The following is a 19,225-nucleotide window of genomic DNA, read 5'->3' as shown; positions in this document are numbered from 1 at the left end:
ACCCTTGTAGATGTGTAGTAAAGATTTCTAATAATGTTTATGTTTTCTTTAACCCCGACCATTTGAGAGAATTCCTGATTAGTAAGAGTCAGCCTCCATCTACTTAGAATAAGAGAGTAATCTGTGTGGGTTCTATGTTTTTGTGTTAACTTTGATAATTTACCTATGATCTTCTCAAGTAATAGTAAATACGCTCCCCCCAATGTTACCTCTTTAGTTTCTATTGAGATACTAAAAATGAGAAGGACTATGTTAATAGTTGTATATCATATGATTATATGAATATGATCTTTTTTTTTTTTTCTTACAATAATGTTTTCTTGTATCTCATGAAACTGTTTCAAACAAAATTATATTTTGTGAATTTGTGTAAAAACTGAGAAATAAAGAATTTAAAAAAAAAAAAAAAAAAAGAGGATTGTTGATCCATCACCAGATCCAGTGGAAGGTTGAAATTGCCCCCGAAGGGAGGTCAGCATGATTGCACAACAAGGATGAGAAATCCTGAAAAAATATAGAGGCATCAGAGTTAGGAGCATACACATTAAGAAGCAATAGAAAAACATAAAAGTTTTGCAATGATTGCTATCCATCTGCCCTCAATATCAGATTCCTGGTGGAGAATTTGCGTTTGTAGTCATTAGTGAAACAATATGGCCGCTCCTTCTTTCTTCGATACTGTACCAGTGAATGCCACAATCCCTTTTTAGCTTAAGTGATTCCACATGAGATAAATGTATTTCTTGCAAAAAAAAAAAAAAACAATATCAGAATGCAGGGATTTAAAGTAAGAGAGCACTTATGCTTAATACAGTGATTCAGCCTGTTTACTTTCAATGACAAACTCTTTAAATCTGTGGTCATGAGAATAAAGGTAAAAGCTGGAGACTCAAAAAAAGAACCAGTAGTGCACCCTTGAACAATAAATCACTGCAAAAATGTTGATAGTGAAGAAAACAGTGCTCACCAAAAATAGAAAGTAAACTCAGACCAGACAGCCTAGTCAAGGCACTACAGCTGCAGGAGTAGGACAGAAAGGAAAAGAAAAACCAGATGAAGGAAAAAATAATAGGCACAGCAAAAAAAAGACCATGCCATCACGCCCAAATTCGGGCTTGGGTAGGGTTGAGTGTGCTTCTTGCCACAGGACAAAGAGTCATAATGAGAACTGCGGCAATGAGGAAATAAAAAAAAAAAAAAAAAAACATAGATAAAAGAGCCAAAGACTATATATTAGAAACATTAAGTACAGTACAATAAAATTTAAAACGGAGAGGACTTAGGTACTAGAGAACAAAAGTCAAAGATAAATAGTCAAGTAATTGCTAAAAGCGAGAGCATAACATGAAACACCTTTGATCTTCCGATACTGTGAAAATGAAGATGAGGAGAGACACCATCAGTCCAACATGGATCCCTCCAAGAAACTTCGTGATCATCTCCATCACAAAAAAGATATTATCAAGAAAGGATTGGAGGTCTTCAGAGACTCATAGGCCTTGGTTGTGTTGAGATGTGCCACCCTCATCCAGGCAGGATACAGAAGGCCATACTGCGCCCCAATGTCTTTCAGCTTAGGCCACATAACCGAGAACAGTTTTTACAGTGAGCAATGATGGGAGCCAGATCTGGTACAAAATGTAGGCGCATGTCTTTGTAAGAAACTGGTGCCTTCCCTTTCACCATAGTGAGGATCGTGAGGGCTTGCTGGTATCATAAGATTTTCAGGATCATAAGAACATAAGAAAATGCCATACTGGGTCAGACCAAGGGTCCATCAAGCCCAGCATCCTGTTTCCAACAGTGGCCAATCCAGGCCATAAGTACCCAAAAACTAAGTCTATTCCATGTTACCATTGCCAATGGCAGTGGCTATTCTCTAAGTGAACTTAATACCAGGTAATGGACTTCTCCTCCAAGAACTTATCCAATCCTTTTTTAAGCCCAGCTATACTAACTGCACTAACCACATCCTCTGGCAACAAATTCCAGAGTTTAATTGTGCGTTGAGTAAAAAAGAACTTTCTCCGATTAGTTTTAAATGTGCCCCATGCTAACTTCATGAGTGCCCCCTAGTCTTTCTACTATCCGAAAGAGTAAATAACCAATTCATATCTACCCGTTCTAGACCTCTCATAATTTTAAACATCTCTATCATATCCCCCCTCAGCCATCTCTTCTCCAAACTGAAAAGTCCTAACCTCTTTAGTCTTTCCTCATAGGGGAGCTGTTCCATTCCCCTTATCATTTTGGTAGCCCTTCTCTGTACCTTCTCCATCGCAATTATATATTTTTTGAGATGCGGCGACCAGAATTGTACACAGTATTCAAGGTGCGGTCTCACCATGGAGTGATACAGAGGCATTATGACATTTTCTTTTTTATTCACCATTCCCTTTCTAATAATTCCCAACATTCTGTTTGCTTTTTTGACTGCCACAGCACACTGAACCGACGATTTCAATGTGTTATCCACTATGACGCCTAGATCTCTTTCTTGGGTTGTAGCACCTAATATGGAACCCAACATTGTGTAATTATAGCATGGGTTATTTTCCCTATATGCATCACCTTGCACTTATCCACATTCAATTTCATTTTCCATTTGGATGCCCAATTTTCCAGTCTCACAAGGTCTTCCTGCAATTTATCACAATCTGCTTGTGATTTAACTACTCTGAACATTTTTGTGTCATCTGCAAATTTGATTATCTCACTTGTATTTCTTTCCAGATCATTTATAAATATATTGAAAAGTAAGGGTCCCAATACAGATCCCTGAGGCACTCCACTGTCCACTCCCTTCCACTGAGAAAATTATCCATTTAATCCTACTCTCTGTTTCCTGTCTTTTAGCCAGTTTGAAATCCACGAAAAGACATCGCCACCTATCCCATGACTTTTTACTTTTCCTAGAAGCCTCTCATGAGGAACTTTGTCAAACGCCTTCTGAAAATCCAAGTATACTGCATCTACCAGTTCACCTTTATCCACATGTTTATTAACTCCTTCAAAAATGTGAAGCAGATTTGTGAGGCAAGACTTGCCCTGGGTAAAGCCATGCTGACTTTGTTCCATTAAACCATGTCTTTCTATATGTTCTGTGATTTTGATGTTTAGAACACTTTCCACTATTTTTCCTGCCACTGAAGTCAGGCTAACCGGTCTGTAGTTTCCCGGATCGCCCCTGGAGCCCTTTTTAAATATTGGGGTTACATTTGCTATCCTCCAGTCTTCAGGTACAATGGATGATTTTAATGATAAGTTACAAATTTTTACTAATAGATCTGAAATTTCATTTTTTAGTTCCTTCAGAATTCTGGGGTGTATACCATCCGGTCCAGGTGATTTACTATTCTTCAGTTTGTCAATCAGGGCTACCACATCTTCTAGGTTCACCGTGATTTGATTCAATCCATCTGAATCATTACCCATGAAAACCTTCTCCATTACGGGTACCTCCCCAACATCCTCTTCAACAAACACCGAAGCAAAGAAATCATTTAATCTTTCTGCAATGGCCTTATCTTCTCTAAGTGCCCCTTTAACCCCTCGATCATCTAACGGTCCAACTGACTCCCTCACAGGCTTTCTGCTTCGGATATATTTAAAAAAGTTTTTACTGTGAGTTTTTGCCTCTTTGGCCAACTTCTTTTCAAATTCTCTCTTAGCTTGTCTTATCAATGTCTTACATTTAACTTGCCAACGTTTATGCTTTATCCTATTTTCTTCTGTTGGATCCTTCTTCCAATTTTTGAATGAAGATCTTTTGGCTAAAATAGCTTCTTTCACCTCCCCTTTTAACTATGCTGGTAATCGTTTTGCCTTCTTTCTTTGCTTTGTCGCAGCAGCCGAGACAGGATCTGGTGCACCCATTCTATTTCTAGTGGAGGATCAAATTGCAAACAGAGGCAAGCCAGTATCAATTATCGGAGGAAGAGAACATGTCTGGATCTTCCCGACTCTCAGGAATGCCTAAAATGTGAAGGTTGTTTCTTCTGTTTCAATTCAAAAGATGTTCCATTGTGCACTGTAGAGCCACCAGTGAGTAGTTCAGTGAGACCAGCTTCACAGGTGTCAACCCTCTGTTCTAATGTTTCGACACGAGGGTGAAAGGCAGCCATAATGTTAGCCAGGTCCGTCAGATCCAATTTAATGGCACATGTGGTCTCCATATTCTGTCGCAGAATATCCTTAAGAGTGTGAAGTTCCACCATGACAGGTCTGCAGTAATGGAGGCCTTGTGAGGCACTGATTTCTCCGGAGTCAGAAGATCATGTTTTGTGCATTTAGTGCCCATGTAGAGGGCAAAAGCCACCTCAATTTTACCAGTTTTTGGGGCTGACATAACTCCAGAGAAGTATGACAAAGTCTCCAATGAATAAGAGCCAAGCCGCAGTTTATCAGGAAAGAGATAACAGAGAATCGAGGAGCTTAGGAATCGAGCAGCCATCTTTTAGTGATGCTTACTAGCACTCCCCAAAGTTCATTAAATTCACTGGATCCTGAAATTCAAATTTTGATGTTAACTGTTAATACAATCCCTAAAACTAGAAGGACAATCAACACTGGAAAATATTGTCCTCCAGTCTATAGGAAAAGAACCTAGTTTTGCTATTAACAGTTCAAATGGTGGAGACTAAGAAACATGAAAAATATGGATGTGATAGAAACACATTTGACAAGTTTATTGACCAGGAACTTTTGTCATAATCAATACCTGACACTGTATATGGTCTGATAATAATACATCCACCAATAGTTAATCAATAATAAATTACACTTTAATAGGTATGTATGAATATAGGAATTAACAAAGCAAATCCTATCTGCACTATACTTTGAGTCACAGTGCAATAAGCCTCTTATATCTTTATTATAGACAACAAATGCATCACTGAAAACATATTGTCTTTAGTGTATAAAGGGGCCTATGGTCCCTTCACTGAGGTTTATGCTTCTCACAGCAGGGGGAATATTGGAATTGTAAGGAGTGGCCACGTTGGTGCAGTCCAGGGTGTTGGTCAGAGAAACCCCAGAATATTCTGGGAAGAAGGGTTTAGAGCTGGGAGAGATAGAAGTCAAGTCTCTTTTTCTCTATGCAGGACTTTGGAGTTTGTGAAAGAGGAAAAGGTTTGCTTTCTGTCCCCAGTTCTCCACAGTCCCATAAATATAGAGGGCCACACAAAAATGTCCCTTTGGTGGTACATCTGATACTTTACTATAAGTAGCTGTCCCTGGGGGGGGGGGGGGGGGGGTTCTGCAGTGGTGTAGAGGGGGTACCCACTCTGGGGATGTGTAATAATTGTCATTTTAAATTGTAGCAAATATTCTTATTTTTGGAACATTAATTCCTTGTGTGAAGTGTCTCCTTATTGCTATACCATTTAAACACTTTGGTTCCTCAAGGCAATACTTCTCCCTGTCAGAGGACACATGCCAGGGTTTTACAAGACTGAGTTGTAACTAAGCCCTGGTATTGAGTTTGTTCCCCAGACCTGGAAGAGGTCTGCATATGGAATATAATAAGAAGTTCAAAAACATAAAATCCAATCCCACTTCTCTGATAGAGTTCACAGGAATCAGCCCAAGGACTCCCATGGCTATATCTTCATCTGAAAAACTAGCAATAAAATAAACACAGCCTTAGAAAATTGCTGAATTTCATATGGTTTTCCTGCTGGCAAATTCATTCTTGTGCTTATCTGACCTCTCTTTTCCCACATCGCATATTTTAAAAAAACTGCATAATTCTGAGTTAAAAAAAGACTTCAGTTTTCCCTCTGAATAGTTTTCAAGATGCATCCAACCTTAGAAGAAAGCAAGTGCTTTTTTTTTTTGTAAATCATTTTTCTTTATCCGGATAAAAAAATACCACAGGATAAGGATTAAAAAAAATGTATGCTTGATGTGGGACAATAATCACATGTTGAAGTCAACATGTTAGACATGAATTGAAACGGAAGGTCAAAACACTTCATATAGATCAGGAGTGACTTTTAGATGCTGTATGTTATGAAATAATATTCAGAACTGTTGGCCACTATAGAATACACCCCCAATAGACCATCAGATAATTAGCCAGATGGACTGGGATATCTCCATCTCTTACTTCTGGGAGGGAGCAGCAGGGAATGGGTTTTCCTATTAGCATCTGATGAACACTTCCAAGTGACTGGGCTGGCCATTGTCAGAGACAGGATGTAGGGCTTAATGAATTATCGGTCTGACCCAGCAATGGCACTTCTTATATTCTCATGATTAGCCTATATATATCTATATACTTATCTAAATTACAAAACATTCAAGCAAAGCAGAAATTCTATTTGTTACTAGTACAATGTTAGTTGTTAGGTATTCGTAGACCAGGGCTTTCCAAACTTGTCCTGGGGACCCCACAGCCAGTCGGGTTTTCAGGATATCCACAATGAGAGACTCAGAATATGCAAATTGATCTCATGCATATTCATTGTGGATATCCTGAAAACCTAACTGGCTGTGGGGTCCCCAGGACAGGTTTGGGAAACCCTGTTGTAGACACAAACATCTGGAAAACCCATGCATATTAACTCATACACACACACACACACGTGCGCGCACACACACACACTATCTACATGCATAATCACATCACAGACCCAAAGTTTTGAAACCATGGTTTAACTGCAATATGAATTAGAATTTAAACTTCATTTTTAATATGATCTAATATTTGGATTCCAAAGGCAATAATCAGATAGGTTCTGTTATTTCACTTGTTGACGTGTTCATAAAGACTTCCTACATGGCGTAACATACATTTATATGGAAAGACATCTTTCAAAAGTAATATAGCTATTGCAGATATGGGGATTATTTGAGTGTGACAAAACAGTTGATCGCTTATATCAGATTATATTTTACCTTCCAGCAAGCAAATCCATAATTATTACTCCTCCAAAGAGGGCTTAGGACGAGATGGCAAGTCAAATGTATGAATGTGTGTGATGCTAGTGATCAAATCTTAAACATAAATGCTAGGGATGTGAATCGTTTTTCAACGATTAAAATTATCGTCCGATAATGTTTATATCGTCTTAAATCGTTATAGAACACGATACAATAGAAATTCTAACGATTTATCGTTAAAAATCGTTAAATCGTGTTAGTGCGCACTAACTCGAGTTAGTGCGCACTAACTCCCCGTTAGTGCGCACTAACTCGATTTAGTGCGCACTAACTGAAAATGATACAAATAAACACTTTCCAGGTCACTGAAGGTCAGTTAGGAATGAATATGTGTTCCTATTGGCTGGCTGCCCTCTTATCTATTGATGTTACCAAGGTTACCACTGAGGTGATGGTTGGGGGGATGGGAAATGGAACTGGAAACTAACGAACACCAACAGAAAATGAAACAAAGTGTTCACACTTCCCAGGTCAGTAAAGGTCACTTAGGAATGAATATGTATGTATGTATTCCTATTGGCTGGCTGTGCTCTTATCTATTGATGTTACCAATATGGTTGGGGGGATGTGAAATGGAAACAGTTGGAAGCTTGACAAAAAAAGTAATGTAATGATCAGCACTCACCTGACTAGAACTTGTTTGTTTATTATTTTTGTTAGCAGGCACCTGAAATGCTAGTGCATGTTGAATTTGCCAATCACTGTGCATTTTAGAAAGGTGGTCCTGGCTGGAACTGTACACAGTTCAAATATATGTAATTGATTGTTGGTAAGTGTATTTTTTAAGTAGCCACACTGGCACCAGTATGTTTACTTTTCCTCCTACTTAACTCACTAGCTCAGCTTTGTAAGAAGGGCTTCTCTGCTTGTGTGTTGTTTTTGTTTGGTGTGAGGAGAGCAGAAACATCAGATCTTTATTCAATCTACTACAGTCATCTCTTACAGTGCCCTATCCCTATTAATACCAGGAGTGTTGTGATCTTCCTGCACACAGTGCCCTAACCCTGATACCAGTCTGAGACAGCTCCCTCCCTGCATTACTAGTGAGAGGCTGGCTTCACAGACAGGGGGGAGCTGCCTGACCCTCACTCCTGACTTCCCCCATGTCCCAGCTAGTGAATGGTGTGTGGGTGAGGGGGGGTGGGGGGGAGGATGGTGAAGTCTGAGACAGCTCCCTCCCTGCATTACTAGTGAGAGGCTGGCTTCACAGACAGGGGGGAGCTGCCTGACCCTCACTCCTGACTTCCCCCATGTCCCAGCTAGTGAATGGTGTGTGGGTGAGGGGGGGGGAGGATGGTGAAGTCTGAGACAGCTCCCTCCCTGCATTACTAGTGAGAGGCTGGCTTCACAGACAGGGGGGAGCTGCCTGACCCTCACTCCTGACTTCCCCCATGTCCCAGCTAGTGAATGGTGTGTGGGTGAGGGGGGGGGGGGGAGGATGGTGAAGTCTGAGACAGCTCCCTCCCTGCATTACTAGTGAGAGGCTGGCTTCGCAGACAGGGGGGAGCTGCCTGACCCTCACTCCTGACTTCCCCCATGTCCCAGCTAGTGAATGGTGTGTGGGTGAGGGGGGGGGGGGGAGGATGGTGAAGTCTGAGACAGCTCCCTCCCTGCATTACTAGTGAGAGGCTGGCTTCGCAGACAGGGGGGAGCTGCCTGACCCTCACTCCTGACTTCCCCCATGTCCCAGCTAGTGAATGGTGTGTGGGTGAGGGGGGGGGGGGGAGGATGGTGAAGTCTGAGACAGCTCCCTCCCTGCATTACTAGTGAGAGGCTGGCTTCGCAGACAGGGGGGAGCTGCCTGACCCTCACTCCTGACTTCCCCCATGTCCCAGCTAGTGAATGGTGTGTGGGTGAGGGGGGGGGGGGGGAGGATGGTGAAGTCTGAGACAGCTCCCTCCCTGCATTACTAGTGAGAGGCTGGCTTCACAGACAGGGGGGAGCTGCCTGACCCTCACTCCTCCGGGGTATTGTGATCTTCCTGCACACAGTGCCCTATCCCTGATACCAGGGGTGTTGTGATCTTCCTGCATGCAGTGCCCTATCCCTATTAATACCAGGAGTGTTGTGATCTTCCTGCATGCAGTGCCCTATCCCTATTAATACCAGGAGTGTTGTGATCTTCCTGCATGCAGTGCCCTATCCCTGATACCGGGATGTGTGCAAGAAGATCACAACACCCCCGGTATCAGGAATAGGGCACTGTGTGCAGGAAGATCACAACACCCCCAGTAGCAGGAATAGGGCACTGTGTGCAGGAAGATCACAACACCCCTGGTATTAGGGATAGGGCACTGTGTGCAGGAAGATCACAACACTCCTGGTATTAATAGGGATAGGGCACTGTGTGCAGGAAGATCACAATACCCCTGGTATCAGGGTTAGGGCACAAGTTCTAGTCACATTGACTGATCACATTACTTGTTTTGTCAAGCTACCAACTGTTTCCATTTCCCATCCCCCATATACTGTCAGTAGGAAACTTGGTAACATGAATAAATAAGAGGGCAGCCAATAGGAATACATATTCATTCCTAAACTGACCTTAACTGACCTGAAAAGTGTCAAATTGTATCATTTTCAGTTAGTGCGCACTAACTCCCAGTTAGTGCGCACTAACTCGAGTTAGTGCGCACTAATCGGAAAAAACGATTTTTAACGATTTTTTAACTAAAAAATCGTGCCTAAGACGATTTTCTTGCCCTGCCACACGATTTCTATCGTTAAGACGATATGGAAAACGATTCACATCCCTAATAAATGCACATGCTAAAAATAAAGAATATACCTTTTTTAAACAAAATCGATCTGTGCAGATTACTTTCATTAATTGTGTAGTTTTCTACAGAACATTTTTAATGACTATTTTTTAAACAAATAAAAAAACTTGCAAAGATTTCTTTAAATGTGCTGTAGTGTTGCTATGCATGAATGTTTCCCATTCTCTCACCTTTAACAAGTAAAGACTATACTGTAAATTAGAACTGGGCCCTTTTTGTCAGTGGCATAGCTAGGACTGAGTTTTTGGCAGGGTCCAAGTTTAACATGAGTGGGCTCCAGGCAAACAAGTCTGAGCCATGCTAGTTCTTATTGACAAATAATGCCTTACGTGCCCTTAACAATGGATTTCTAAGTAAATGGTGTGCATCAGATGTCATGCATCATAGGTGACACTTCAAATATTTTGGGCCGGATTTTAATAGCTATCCACGGGCGTAGATTTGTACGCGCAACCCGGCGCACACAAATCTACGCCCAATTTTATAACATGTGCGCGCAGCCGACGGCCGGCCCGTGATCCCGGGCACAGCAGCAAATGGCCACTGTGCCTGGAGGCTCCGGCCACGCCCCCACCCCGCCCCGGACCACCCCACCCCACCCACGCCCTGCCCCTTTTTTCGAGCCCCGCGACATTCACGCGTCCCGGGGCTTTATGCGTGCTGCCGGGCCTTTTGAAAATAGGCCCGGCGTGCATAACCCCCCCTTCGCACGTAAATCTGCCTGGATTTACGCGCGTGGGCTTTGAAAATCTGCCCCTTTAAACTCAGTGACCTCAAGTACTTACCAATGCTAAACCATATACACAGAAACACAAATATTTAAATTATATTTAAAGATGTCCCAAGAAGCAGTATCCCATAACATAATTTAAACATGACCAGACACAAGTCTATTATAAAGACAAACATCTCGACATATATCACAATATTCTGCAAAGTATTTAAAAGCCTGTTGGATGTTATGAGAAAATATTTACCATAATTTAGCACATATCCTTCAACTCTGTTTTATGACAAATAAATGACTTACAGTGTACAACACATATTGTTACAGGGAAGGTTTCAGTGAACAGCACATAGTGTTACAGGGAGGGTCTCAGGATACAGCACATAATGTTATAAAGCGGGTGTCAGGATACAGCACATGAGCACATAGCGTTAGAAGGAGGGTTTTTCTCTCAACACTCCCCTACTATTCCCTACTGTCTTTCTCTCTAATCCTTCAAATCTCCTACTTCAAACCTCCTACTTTCCCTTTCTGCTTCTTATACATATCTCTTACTGTGTCTCTTGCAATAGGCAGCAAATCAATAGCTCTCCTCTTGCTCTGTGTGAGAAAACCGGTCACCATTGTCCGCTTCCTTCCTCTTCTAAGTTATGCCAGTGCAACGAGTGGCTGCTGAGCACTGCCAGTGCCCACTCTTCAGTGGCGGCTCGTGAGTGCTGATGTCATCTGTACCTCTTGAGCCTGCGCCATGGCTGTCCCTGGCCCTATCTTCTCCCTTTGCACCACACAGGCTAATGCCACTGTTGATAGCATTTTTAACAGGTGGACCTGAATCTGATTACAAAGTGGGTGGGCCACCCATGGCCAGGCCTCTGTTTTCTGCAGGGTTTTGCTGGATTGCTGAGAGCTTTGTCAAGGGTAGGCTGAACTGTAGCAGATTGGTTTTGGATGAAGCAGGGTGTTGTCAGAAAAAGAGGTTTATCTGACTCACTGACTTGCCAAAAAAATTAGAGTTTGGGTAAGGAAGGACATGAATTAAGAATGAAATATTAAATTCAACCATGTGTGGTAACTAAATCTACATTTGCAGAAGTGTTTAAAGTATCTGAAAGTGACCCCTGCCTACTTCAGAGAGTGCCAGGAAAAAGGGGTTACACAGAGATTGCAAAATCCAAACATACACACACTCCCCTATTGTAAACACGGGAAGGTCTCTGATGGGGACAACATTCTACAAAGGCAATCTGGCTGAATTAGGTATGAATCTTGGCTAATTGCTTGAATAGCTGTTTTGCTCCCATTTGAAAATATAGCCCTAGGCATCTAGCAGAAGGTAGAGTCCCAAACTGTAGTAGTTCCGAAGGGAGGCTGGTGTTAATTATTGCGAATGTCAGTGGCAATTATTGAGTGCCAGGGAAGTGAAAAAAATAAGAGGAGCAAGAGATGGGAAAAAAGAGAGAAAGAGGACTAAAAAGGAGAATAGAAGGGTTCAGATTGGGTTTTCCCTACCTTTAGTCCTACTGATCTGGCACACTGGACCTTTGGACCTCTGCCCATGTAAGCAAGGCTGTCACTGCTAATAAGCTGCAGCAGAATTCAGTTGGTCTTCTGCCTTCTCTCCTCTCCTCCATCTTGGTATTTTTTTATTCTAGACTGCCATTCTGAACACAAGGATTACCCAAGGCAGTTTACAACATAAGTAGCATAATAAACATATAGTACATACTTAAGAACCATATAATATATAATAAAAAAAACAAATCAAAGAACAAATGAAAAAGCACAAAATAAAACAATCTATAAAAAAACAAATACCAAAAAGTAATTATGACCAGAGCCCATTATTACAGAGCATAATTCAAAGTTGCATAAAATCAAATTTAGGGCACAAACAAATTAAGAAAAATAAAATGGCACCATAGAACATTCTGTCTCCAGGGAAGCAATGAAAAGACGGGGAGGCACTTTGAGTCAGCATTTGCAATGGCCGCATTAGCTGTAGAGGGAGGGAGTTTGCAAGCTCAGAGACCCAGTTGTGTTCAGGCAAGTCAGGGGCTGGGTGTCACTAACTGATAGGCCTGATCTTATTAGGGGGTGAGGGATGTTAAGGCAGAGAATCACATGCCCAGAGACTCAATCATATTGGTGAGTAGGGGGTGGTTCATAGACCCAGAGGCTTGATCATGTTTGAGTAATTGTGGCATTTATGGATTAAATTATGAGAAGGTTGTGGGCAAAAAGGCCTTATTGCTATTCTGAGAGGGGGGTTATCATGAATTCCCCACACTAATTAGCCCGATCACTTTGGGCCCGGTATTACAGTAATCTTGATTTGTTGCTCATAGCTAGCCTTACCATGGTTGTATTGTCTTTCATATGGCCACAGTAACACAGGTTATTATCTGTATATTATTAATTAGTACATCAGCATCAAACAAATTATGGGGATGATGCATCAAGCTGTGTTAGTGCTCTAATGCATGTTATATTGTGTATATCATATGATATATAAGATATTTAGCATCTCCCCACTCAGATACCCTCTCTTATTACAATGACCTTCATTGCATGCAATTTGCATGCATGAATAATACAAATGTATGCGAAGAAGGTCATTACTAGCCAATTTGATGTAAATATTTTATCAAGGACAACCGAGAAGGTGCCAGCTGTGATAAAATAATGACACCTATTTAAAATATGTTAGATGTGAGGTGGGAGGCCCGGAACCCTAATGTGGGTCCTGAGGCTCCTGCTGCATATTTAAAGTGGCATGAAAAAAAAATTGCAGCACGTGGGGAGGTTGAGCAGTTGTATTAAATAGCTAGTCAGAAGGCAGGCAAAAAACTAGGAGTTTTGTGTGTTTGTATTAAATAGCTAGTCAAAGGGCATGCAAATACCAGGAGTTTGTGTGTTTTGTATTAAATGGCTAGTAAGAGGGCAGGTAAAAACAGGAGCTTGTATGTTTTATATTAAATAGCTAGATGGAAGGCAGGCAACTACCAGGAGTTTGTGTGTGTTGTATTAAATAGCTAGTTTGGAGGGCAGGCAAAAAAACAGAAGTTTGTGTGTTTTGTATTAAATAGCTAGACAGAGGGCAGGCAAAAATCAGGAGCTTGTGTGTTTTTGTTTTAAATAGCTAGTCAGAGGGCAGGCAAAAACCAGGAGTTTGTATGTTTGTCTTTCCCTCCCTCCTACCCACCTGTAGCTCATCCTTTGATTTATAGGCACATGACACTTTCACACTAAAAAAAGAAAATTAATCAGCCTTTTAACTTAAATTCAGAAATTCCCCATGCCTTATCAAGAGTTTAGTCATCCCCTTGTAGTTCACTGTCAGATAAATAGTGAAACTGAATACACTAAAACATTTAAAGGACTCTAATTGTACGCATTCCTATTCCCATAGCAATCTAAACTTAATTATTAACTGAACAAAATTAAGATGAAGGCATCAATCCAGCAGCAAGAGGTGGGGGGGGGGGGGTGGCTTCTAGTTTTTTGCATTGAGTGTCACAAGTATGATTTTTTATCTACTAGTGAGAGGTTGTATATGTGCACCTGGTGCAAACAGTTCCTGTCTCTCAGACAACGAGTCTGATCACTAGAGGCTAAAATGGCAGACCTGAGGGAGCTGAGGCAGACAGAGAGACATAGTAGCCAAGTCCCAACTCCATTCTGGCAACCCTGGTGCTGCCTTGAAGAAGAAAGGTCTCTAGTTGGAGAGCATCAACTTGGTGCAGCAGGAAATGATCCTGTAGCAAGGATCTGCTCTCCTGGTGATGCATTGTCCTCTTGCACCGAGGATGTGTCTCCCAGGGCTACTGTTCAGGAGGGAAGAGTTAGGTTGTCCGTAATAGTTGGTGATTCAATTATTAGGGATGTAGACAGCTCGGATGTGCCTTACTGCATGTTGACATACCACATGGCTACCTGGTTGTCAGTGTGGATCAGGACAACTTTGTTGGACAGCTGATCTCTGGAAGCCCATAGTGCATACAAAGAGCAGGGGACATACAAAGAAGTTACTGGGTAATACTTTAAAAACTAATAAGAGAAAATATTTTTTTACTCAACACATACTTAAGTTCTGGAATTCGTTGCCAGAGGATATGGTGAAAGCTATTAGTATAGCTGCATTTAAAAAATGTTTGGACAGGTTCCTGGAGGAAAAGTCCATTAACAATGATTAAAGTAGAGTTGCAGAAATTCACTGCTTATTTTTGGGATAAGCAGCTTGGAATCTATCTCCCCCTTGGGATTCTGCCAGGTACATGTGACCTGGCTTGGCCACTGTTGGAAACAGGATATTGGGCTTGATGGATCCTTGGTCTGACCCAGTATGGAAAGCCTTATTTCTTATGTTCTTATATACTTGATGACCTGAAGCTCTAGCAAATTGATTTGACAAGAGCGTTCCTGAGCGGATCAGAGACCCTGAGTGCTGAGCCCATCTTCATGAGCTCCCCACTCCAGGGTGGATGTATCCATGATTAGGACAATTTGGGTAGGGGGACTTTGAAAGATAGCCCCTGTTCCAGATTTGAAAGTACCCGCCACCAGGACAATTAGTCCCGGAGAGACGGGGTGACTCAGATGCAATCCTGGAGGCTCTGAGTGGCCTGGCACGAACCCTAGTGATTCCAACACCCGAATGGACAAGAACATGGACCTGGTGGCCCCTGCCTGAGAAGTGCTCTTAACCAACTAATCATCCAGATATGGGAAAACATGCACTCCCAACCTGTTGAGGTGCAACACCACCATGGCCAGACATTTTGTGAAGACCCATGGGACTGACGCAAGCTTGAATGGCAACACCTGGTACTGGAGGTGCTGTATTCCCACCACAAATCGGTAATACTTCCTGGGATTGGGTAAGATCTCAATATGAGTGTATGCATCCTTTAGGTCAAGGGAGCATAGCCAGTGCCCTTTTTGTAAAAGGATGATCAAGGTGCTCAGGGAAACCATCTTGAACTTCTTTTCTTAGAAACTTGTTCAAAGCCTTTAGGTCTAGGATGGATAGAGTCATAAGAACATAAGAATTGCCATACTGGGTCAGACCAAGGGTCCATCAAGCCCAGTATCCTGTTTCCAACAGTGGACAATCCAAGTCACAAGTACCTGGCAAGTACCAAACATTAAATAAATCTGAAGCTACTATTGCTTATCAATTAATAGCAGTTTATGGATTTTTCCTCTAGGAACTTATCCAAACCTTTTTTAAACTACCTCTAGTCTGGCTCCACCTCTAGATCTATCCCTTACCCTTGGAAGGTTCCAGTAGAAAAAACAGTTGCCTTCCTAGGTTAAGGGATGGGTCTGGGGGGAGGCAGACTGGGGAGGGAGTATTTGATTGTCAGTGGTCAGTTGGTGGGAGGGGGAATTGCAATGTCTAGGAAGGGTTTGCTTTGTCATCAAAGCATGAGCTATGTGATGGGGGTGATCACAGTGTCTGAAAGGGATTTTTTTCATTAAGGGCTCAAGGGTTGGGGGGATCCCAGTGTCAGGAATAGGGGTTGTTCTTTAGAAGATCAGAGTTCCCGCTTTATAAATTGTCAGTAAGCTGCTGAGTAGCTAATACAAGTGAATTGTCAGCCATAACCTAACTCGCTAGCTGGAAATTCATCTAAACTTAGTCAGCTATAACTTCTGACTTTCTTCAAACTGCTACTTATAGTAGTTTTTAATAAACTCTCCACTTCTGATGAACAGAAGAGCCACACAAGTGGTATAACCATGGTTCAACCAGAATTAGATCCTAGACTTTCCATACTGTTAGTCCTAGATTCTAACTAATACACCATTCTCTCCAGGTAGAGGTTTCAGCCCACTAAAGGCATTAATCAGGGAAGTTAGATAGCTGGCTATCTTGGTCTCTCAGTGGGTTTCTAAAAATTGGTTGCTTAGTGTTTCTAAAATGAGTACATTTTTTAAGTACATTTATTTAGTTAAACCTTTCCCTCTTCCTCACTGTCCTTTCATGGTTTTGAACTTGTACCATGAACTACCAGAATGCTTCACAAAGCATCTTCTGTGAATTCACAGTACAGTATCTCCTTCTGCCTCTCTCCTTTTCTTCACTTCCCCCTCCTCTTTTCCCCTCTCTCTTTCTGTCTTCACCACCTCTCTCTCATTTCCCTTCACTCCCTTTGTCACTCTCATCTTTTCACCACACTCTACTCTCACCTCTGCTCCTCCTCCCCCTGGGTCTGAGCTTTCACTTAAGCTCCTCCTTCTCTCCCTGTGCCGCTCTCTTGCGCCCCTTCCTTTCCCTCCTTTTTGCTTTACTTCCACCTTCCCCCTCTTTCTCTCTCCGCCTTTTCATCCTTCTGCTCTTCCCTCCCTCTTTCTCAGGGCTGGCGATACTTGACTCTTTTCCTCAGTGTGTCACTCACTCTCTAACTCTCCAGCTGACCGCAATGAGCTCCTAAGGACTCTTCTCTACTCCCCGCCTAGAAGCACAGCAGCCAAGTCGGCAGGCAAGATTTTTTTTTTTTTTTGCATTATGTTTTATTAGTGTCCAGCATCAAATGTACAAAGCTGATTTTTTTTTTATTTATCACCAGATATTGGGAGCACAATTGGAAGGTTGTTTTTTGTTTTTTTTGCTGTTGTGGTTGCTTCAGATTTTAGACCATAACTAGAAATGGGATGCAAGAGTTCTTCATCTGTGTATGAGTTTGCTTCAGACCTAAGTTACAGAAAACAGATTTAAGCAGGTCTGTGGTGATTCTGCTGATGCCTTTTTTCGTTTGTGCCTGGTAGTTCACAGGATGTAGTTTCTGGTTTGTTTGAGGGCTGCTCCTTTCAGCACTGAGAGAGGGAGCAGAGCGTGGCACGCTGTCATTCTCTTCTTCCTACTTCTGCTGATGCTCTTTTTTTTTTATCCCCTCTTCTTTCTCCCACTGAGCACCTAATGCTTGGCTGAGCACAGATTTGGGTTCTTTCACATTGGTTTAATGGTAAAATACAGAAAGAAAAGGCAGTTGGCTAACAGATGCACAGACAATAGAAAGGGATGGGTGTCCGGATCTTCTGCCAATAAAAGGCAAGAACAATTGGAAAGCTTGATCTTGCAGCCAGTGGTTTAAAGCATTCAGAGGAATGGAGGATCCAGTTCAGATTGATGTCTTTGAGATGAATGCATCACAGACCAAGCCCCAGAGATGTCAACTGAAATAGTGATGGCCTTAAAGCACTTTCGGGGGAGGTCTTTGCTTACTTGCATAGGCTTGTGTTCACAGAGTGGGCTATATAATGTATCAATATTATTACCAGATGGTCCCACTATATAAAAATCCTTGACTATAACAAGACATTTCTTATCTTGCACTATACATTTTATACAGTATTTGTAATAGCAGTACCATTCTGCTACAACAGACTCTTTTTTTTAAAGAGACATATGTATTGGCAAAGAAGGATTAAGCTTGGGTATCTGTATATTTGGGTCAAAAATGATGATTGCAATTTTCCAGCTACTCATTAACGAGGTCTTATTTCCCTGATTATAACGTTTTCATTAATGGCTTATTTGTTTAATTTTTTTCTACATACAGTTTGGAGCAAGGAAGGCATAAGAAGGCATGTGAGTATATTATATAAACTGTGGTATGGAACAGTGAGAAAATCTCATTAAAGCTGAGTATTTAAAGACTCAAAAAGTCTCATGTGAGCTGAATGCAATCTTTGTATAAGAATGAAACCTGTCTGTTAAATCTGAATACCAATAACGCTAAAAAGAAAAGCTGACAGTGGAGAAATATAGAGACCCAGTATTTATGCATGGCACTATGAAGTCATTCGTCTAATTAGGTTTAAACCAGGGTGACTGGAGTTAGATGTTACATTATGCATTATGAAAAACTTCTGAAGATAGTGATGTTTGGATTCTTCTCCGTTGTTAGTCTTTGTTTCTGGACTTGTTTAAGCGATTTTTCAGCATCCAGATTAAGCGATTTTTCAGCATCCTTCAGGGCAAGATTAAAATATCTTGTTGAATATATATATATATATATATATATATATATATATATATAATTTTTTTCTTACTTTCTGCAAACTTACTTTGCTTCTTTACTGTTTTTTGCTCTGTATCTGTCCAGTTTTTTTTAAGTATTTTCTCTTTATGGTTAGAGTTCTTGTGGTAGAAAAAAAAAAAAGAAGAGTTAGTGTATATTTGGGGGAATTCTTTTCAGGTATTGCAAACTATTAGTTCAGCAGAGTACATCTTCTTATTTCCCAAAAATCAGGTGAGAAGTTTGCCACCCCATAGAAAGAGTTTTTAGTGGTTTCTCTTTATAATAAACCTTAGTGATACCAAACAGAAGTGCTGGAGGCCAATGTTGCATGCAGGTGCAGTGCAGTCTTGCTCGTGTCCTGTTTTTCACTGCCCTGTTAAATATTTGAGTTACCAGAAGACTGTATTATCCAGAGTTAAAATAATGAATCTCCTTGCTGTTCGAGACTAATACAGCAATAGACTCCTAGCACTGGTGTTAAGAACTGGCATAACCAGTTTCCCCATAGATTCCTAGTTTTACTAGTGCTGTAGTATTTACATTTTTTTCTAACAATAATCTACTCAACACTGTGAAAATAAACATACCGCTAAATCAAAATATCATGAAGATCTAGGCTGTTTAAGATTGAGCCTGGTTTTCATCAGCGTTAAATTTTCAGGGTCTCTGGCAGCACACTTTCACTCAAACTTGTCATTTGAGAATAATTTACATTTTAAACACCTATGTGGTTTTTTTTTGCA

The 19,225-nt window shown here is 41.3% G+C and overlaps 1 protein-coding gene across 1 annotated transcript in view; it reads left to right on the top strand.

The window, feature by feature from the left end:
- The first annotated feature begins 18,032 nt into the window (after positions 1 to 18,032).
- Positions 18,033 to 19,225, top strand: part of ZNF488 (zinc finger protein 488) — a 38,547-nt gene continuing 37,354 nt past the window's right edge. The window contains exon 1 of the mRNA XM_029609651.1: positions 18,033 to 18,049. Coding sequence (XP_029465511.1) covers positions 18,048 to 18,049 — 2 coding nt within the window. The 5' untranslated portion in view covers positions 18,033 to 18,047. The remainder of the gene's footprint in view (positions 18,050 to 19,225) is intronic.

The sequence above is a fragment of the Rhinatrema bivittatum genome, chromosome 7 (assembly GCF_901001135.1).
Source record: "Rhinatrema bivittatum chromosome 7, aRhiBiv1.1, whole genome shotgun sequence".
NCBI lineage: Eukaryota > Metazoa > Chordata > Amphibia > Gymnophiona > Rhinatrematidae > Rhinatrema > Rhinatrema bivittatum.
This window is presented reverse-complemented; position numbering and strand designations above follow the sequence as displayed.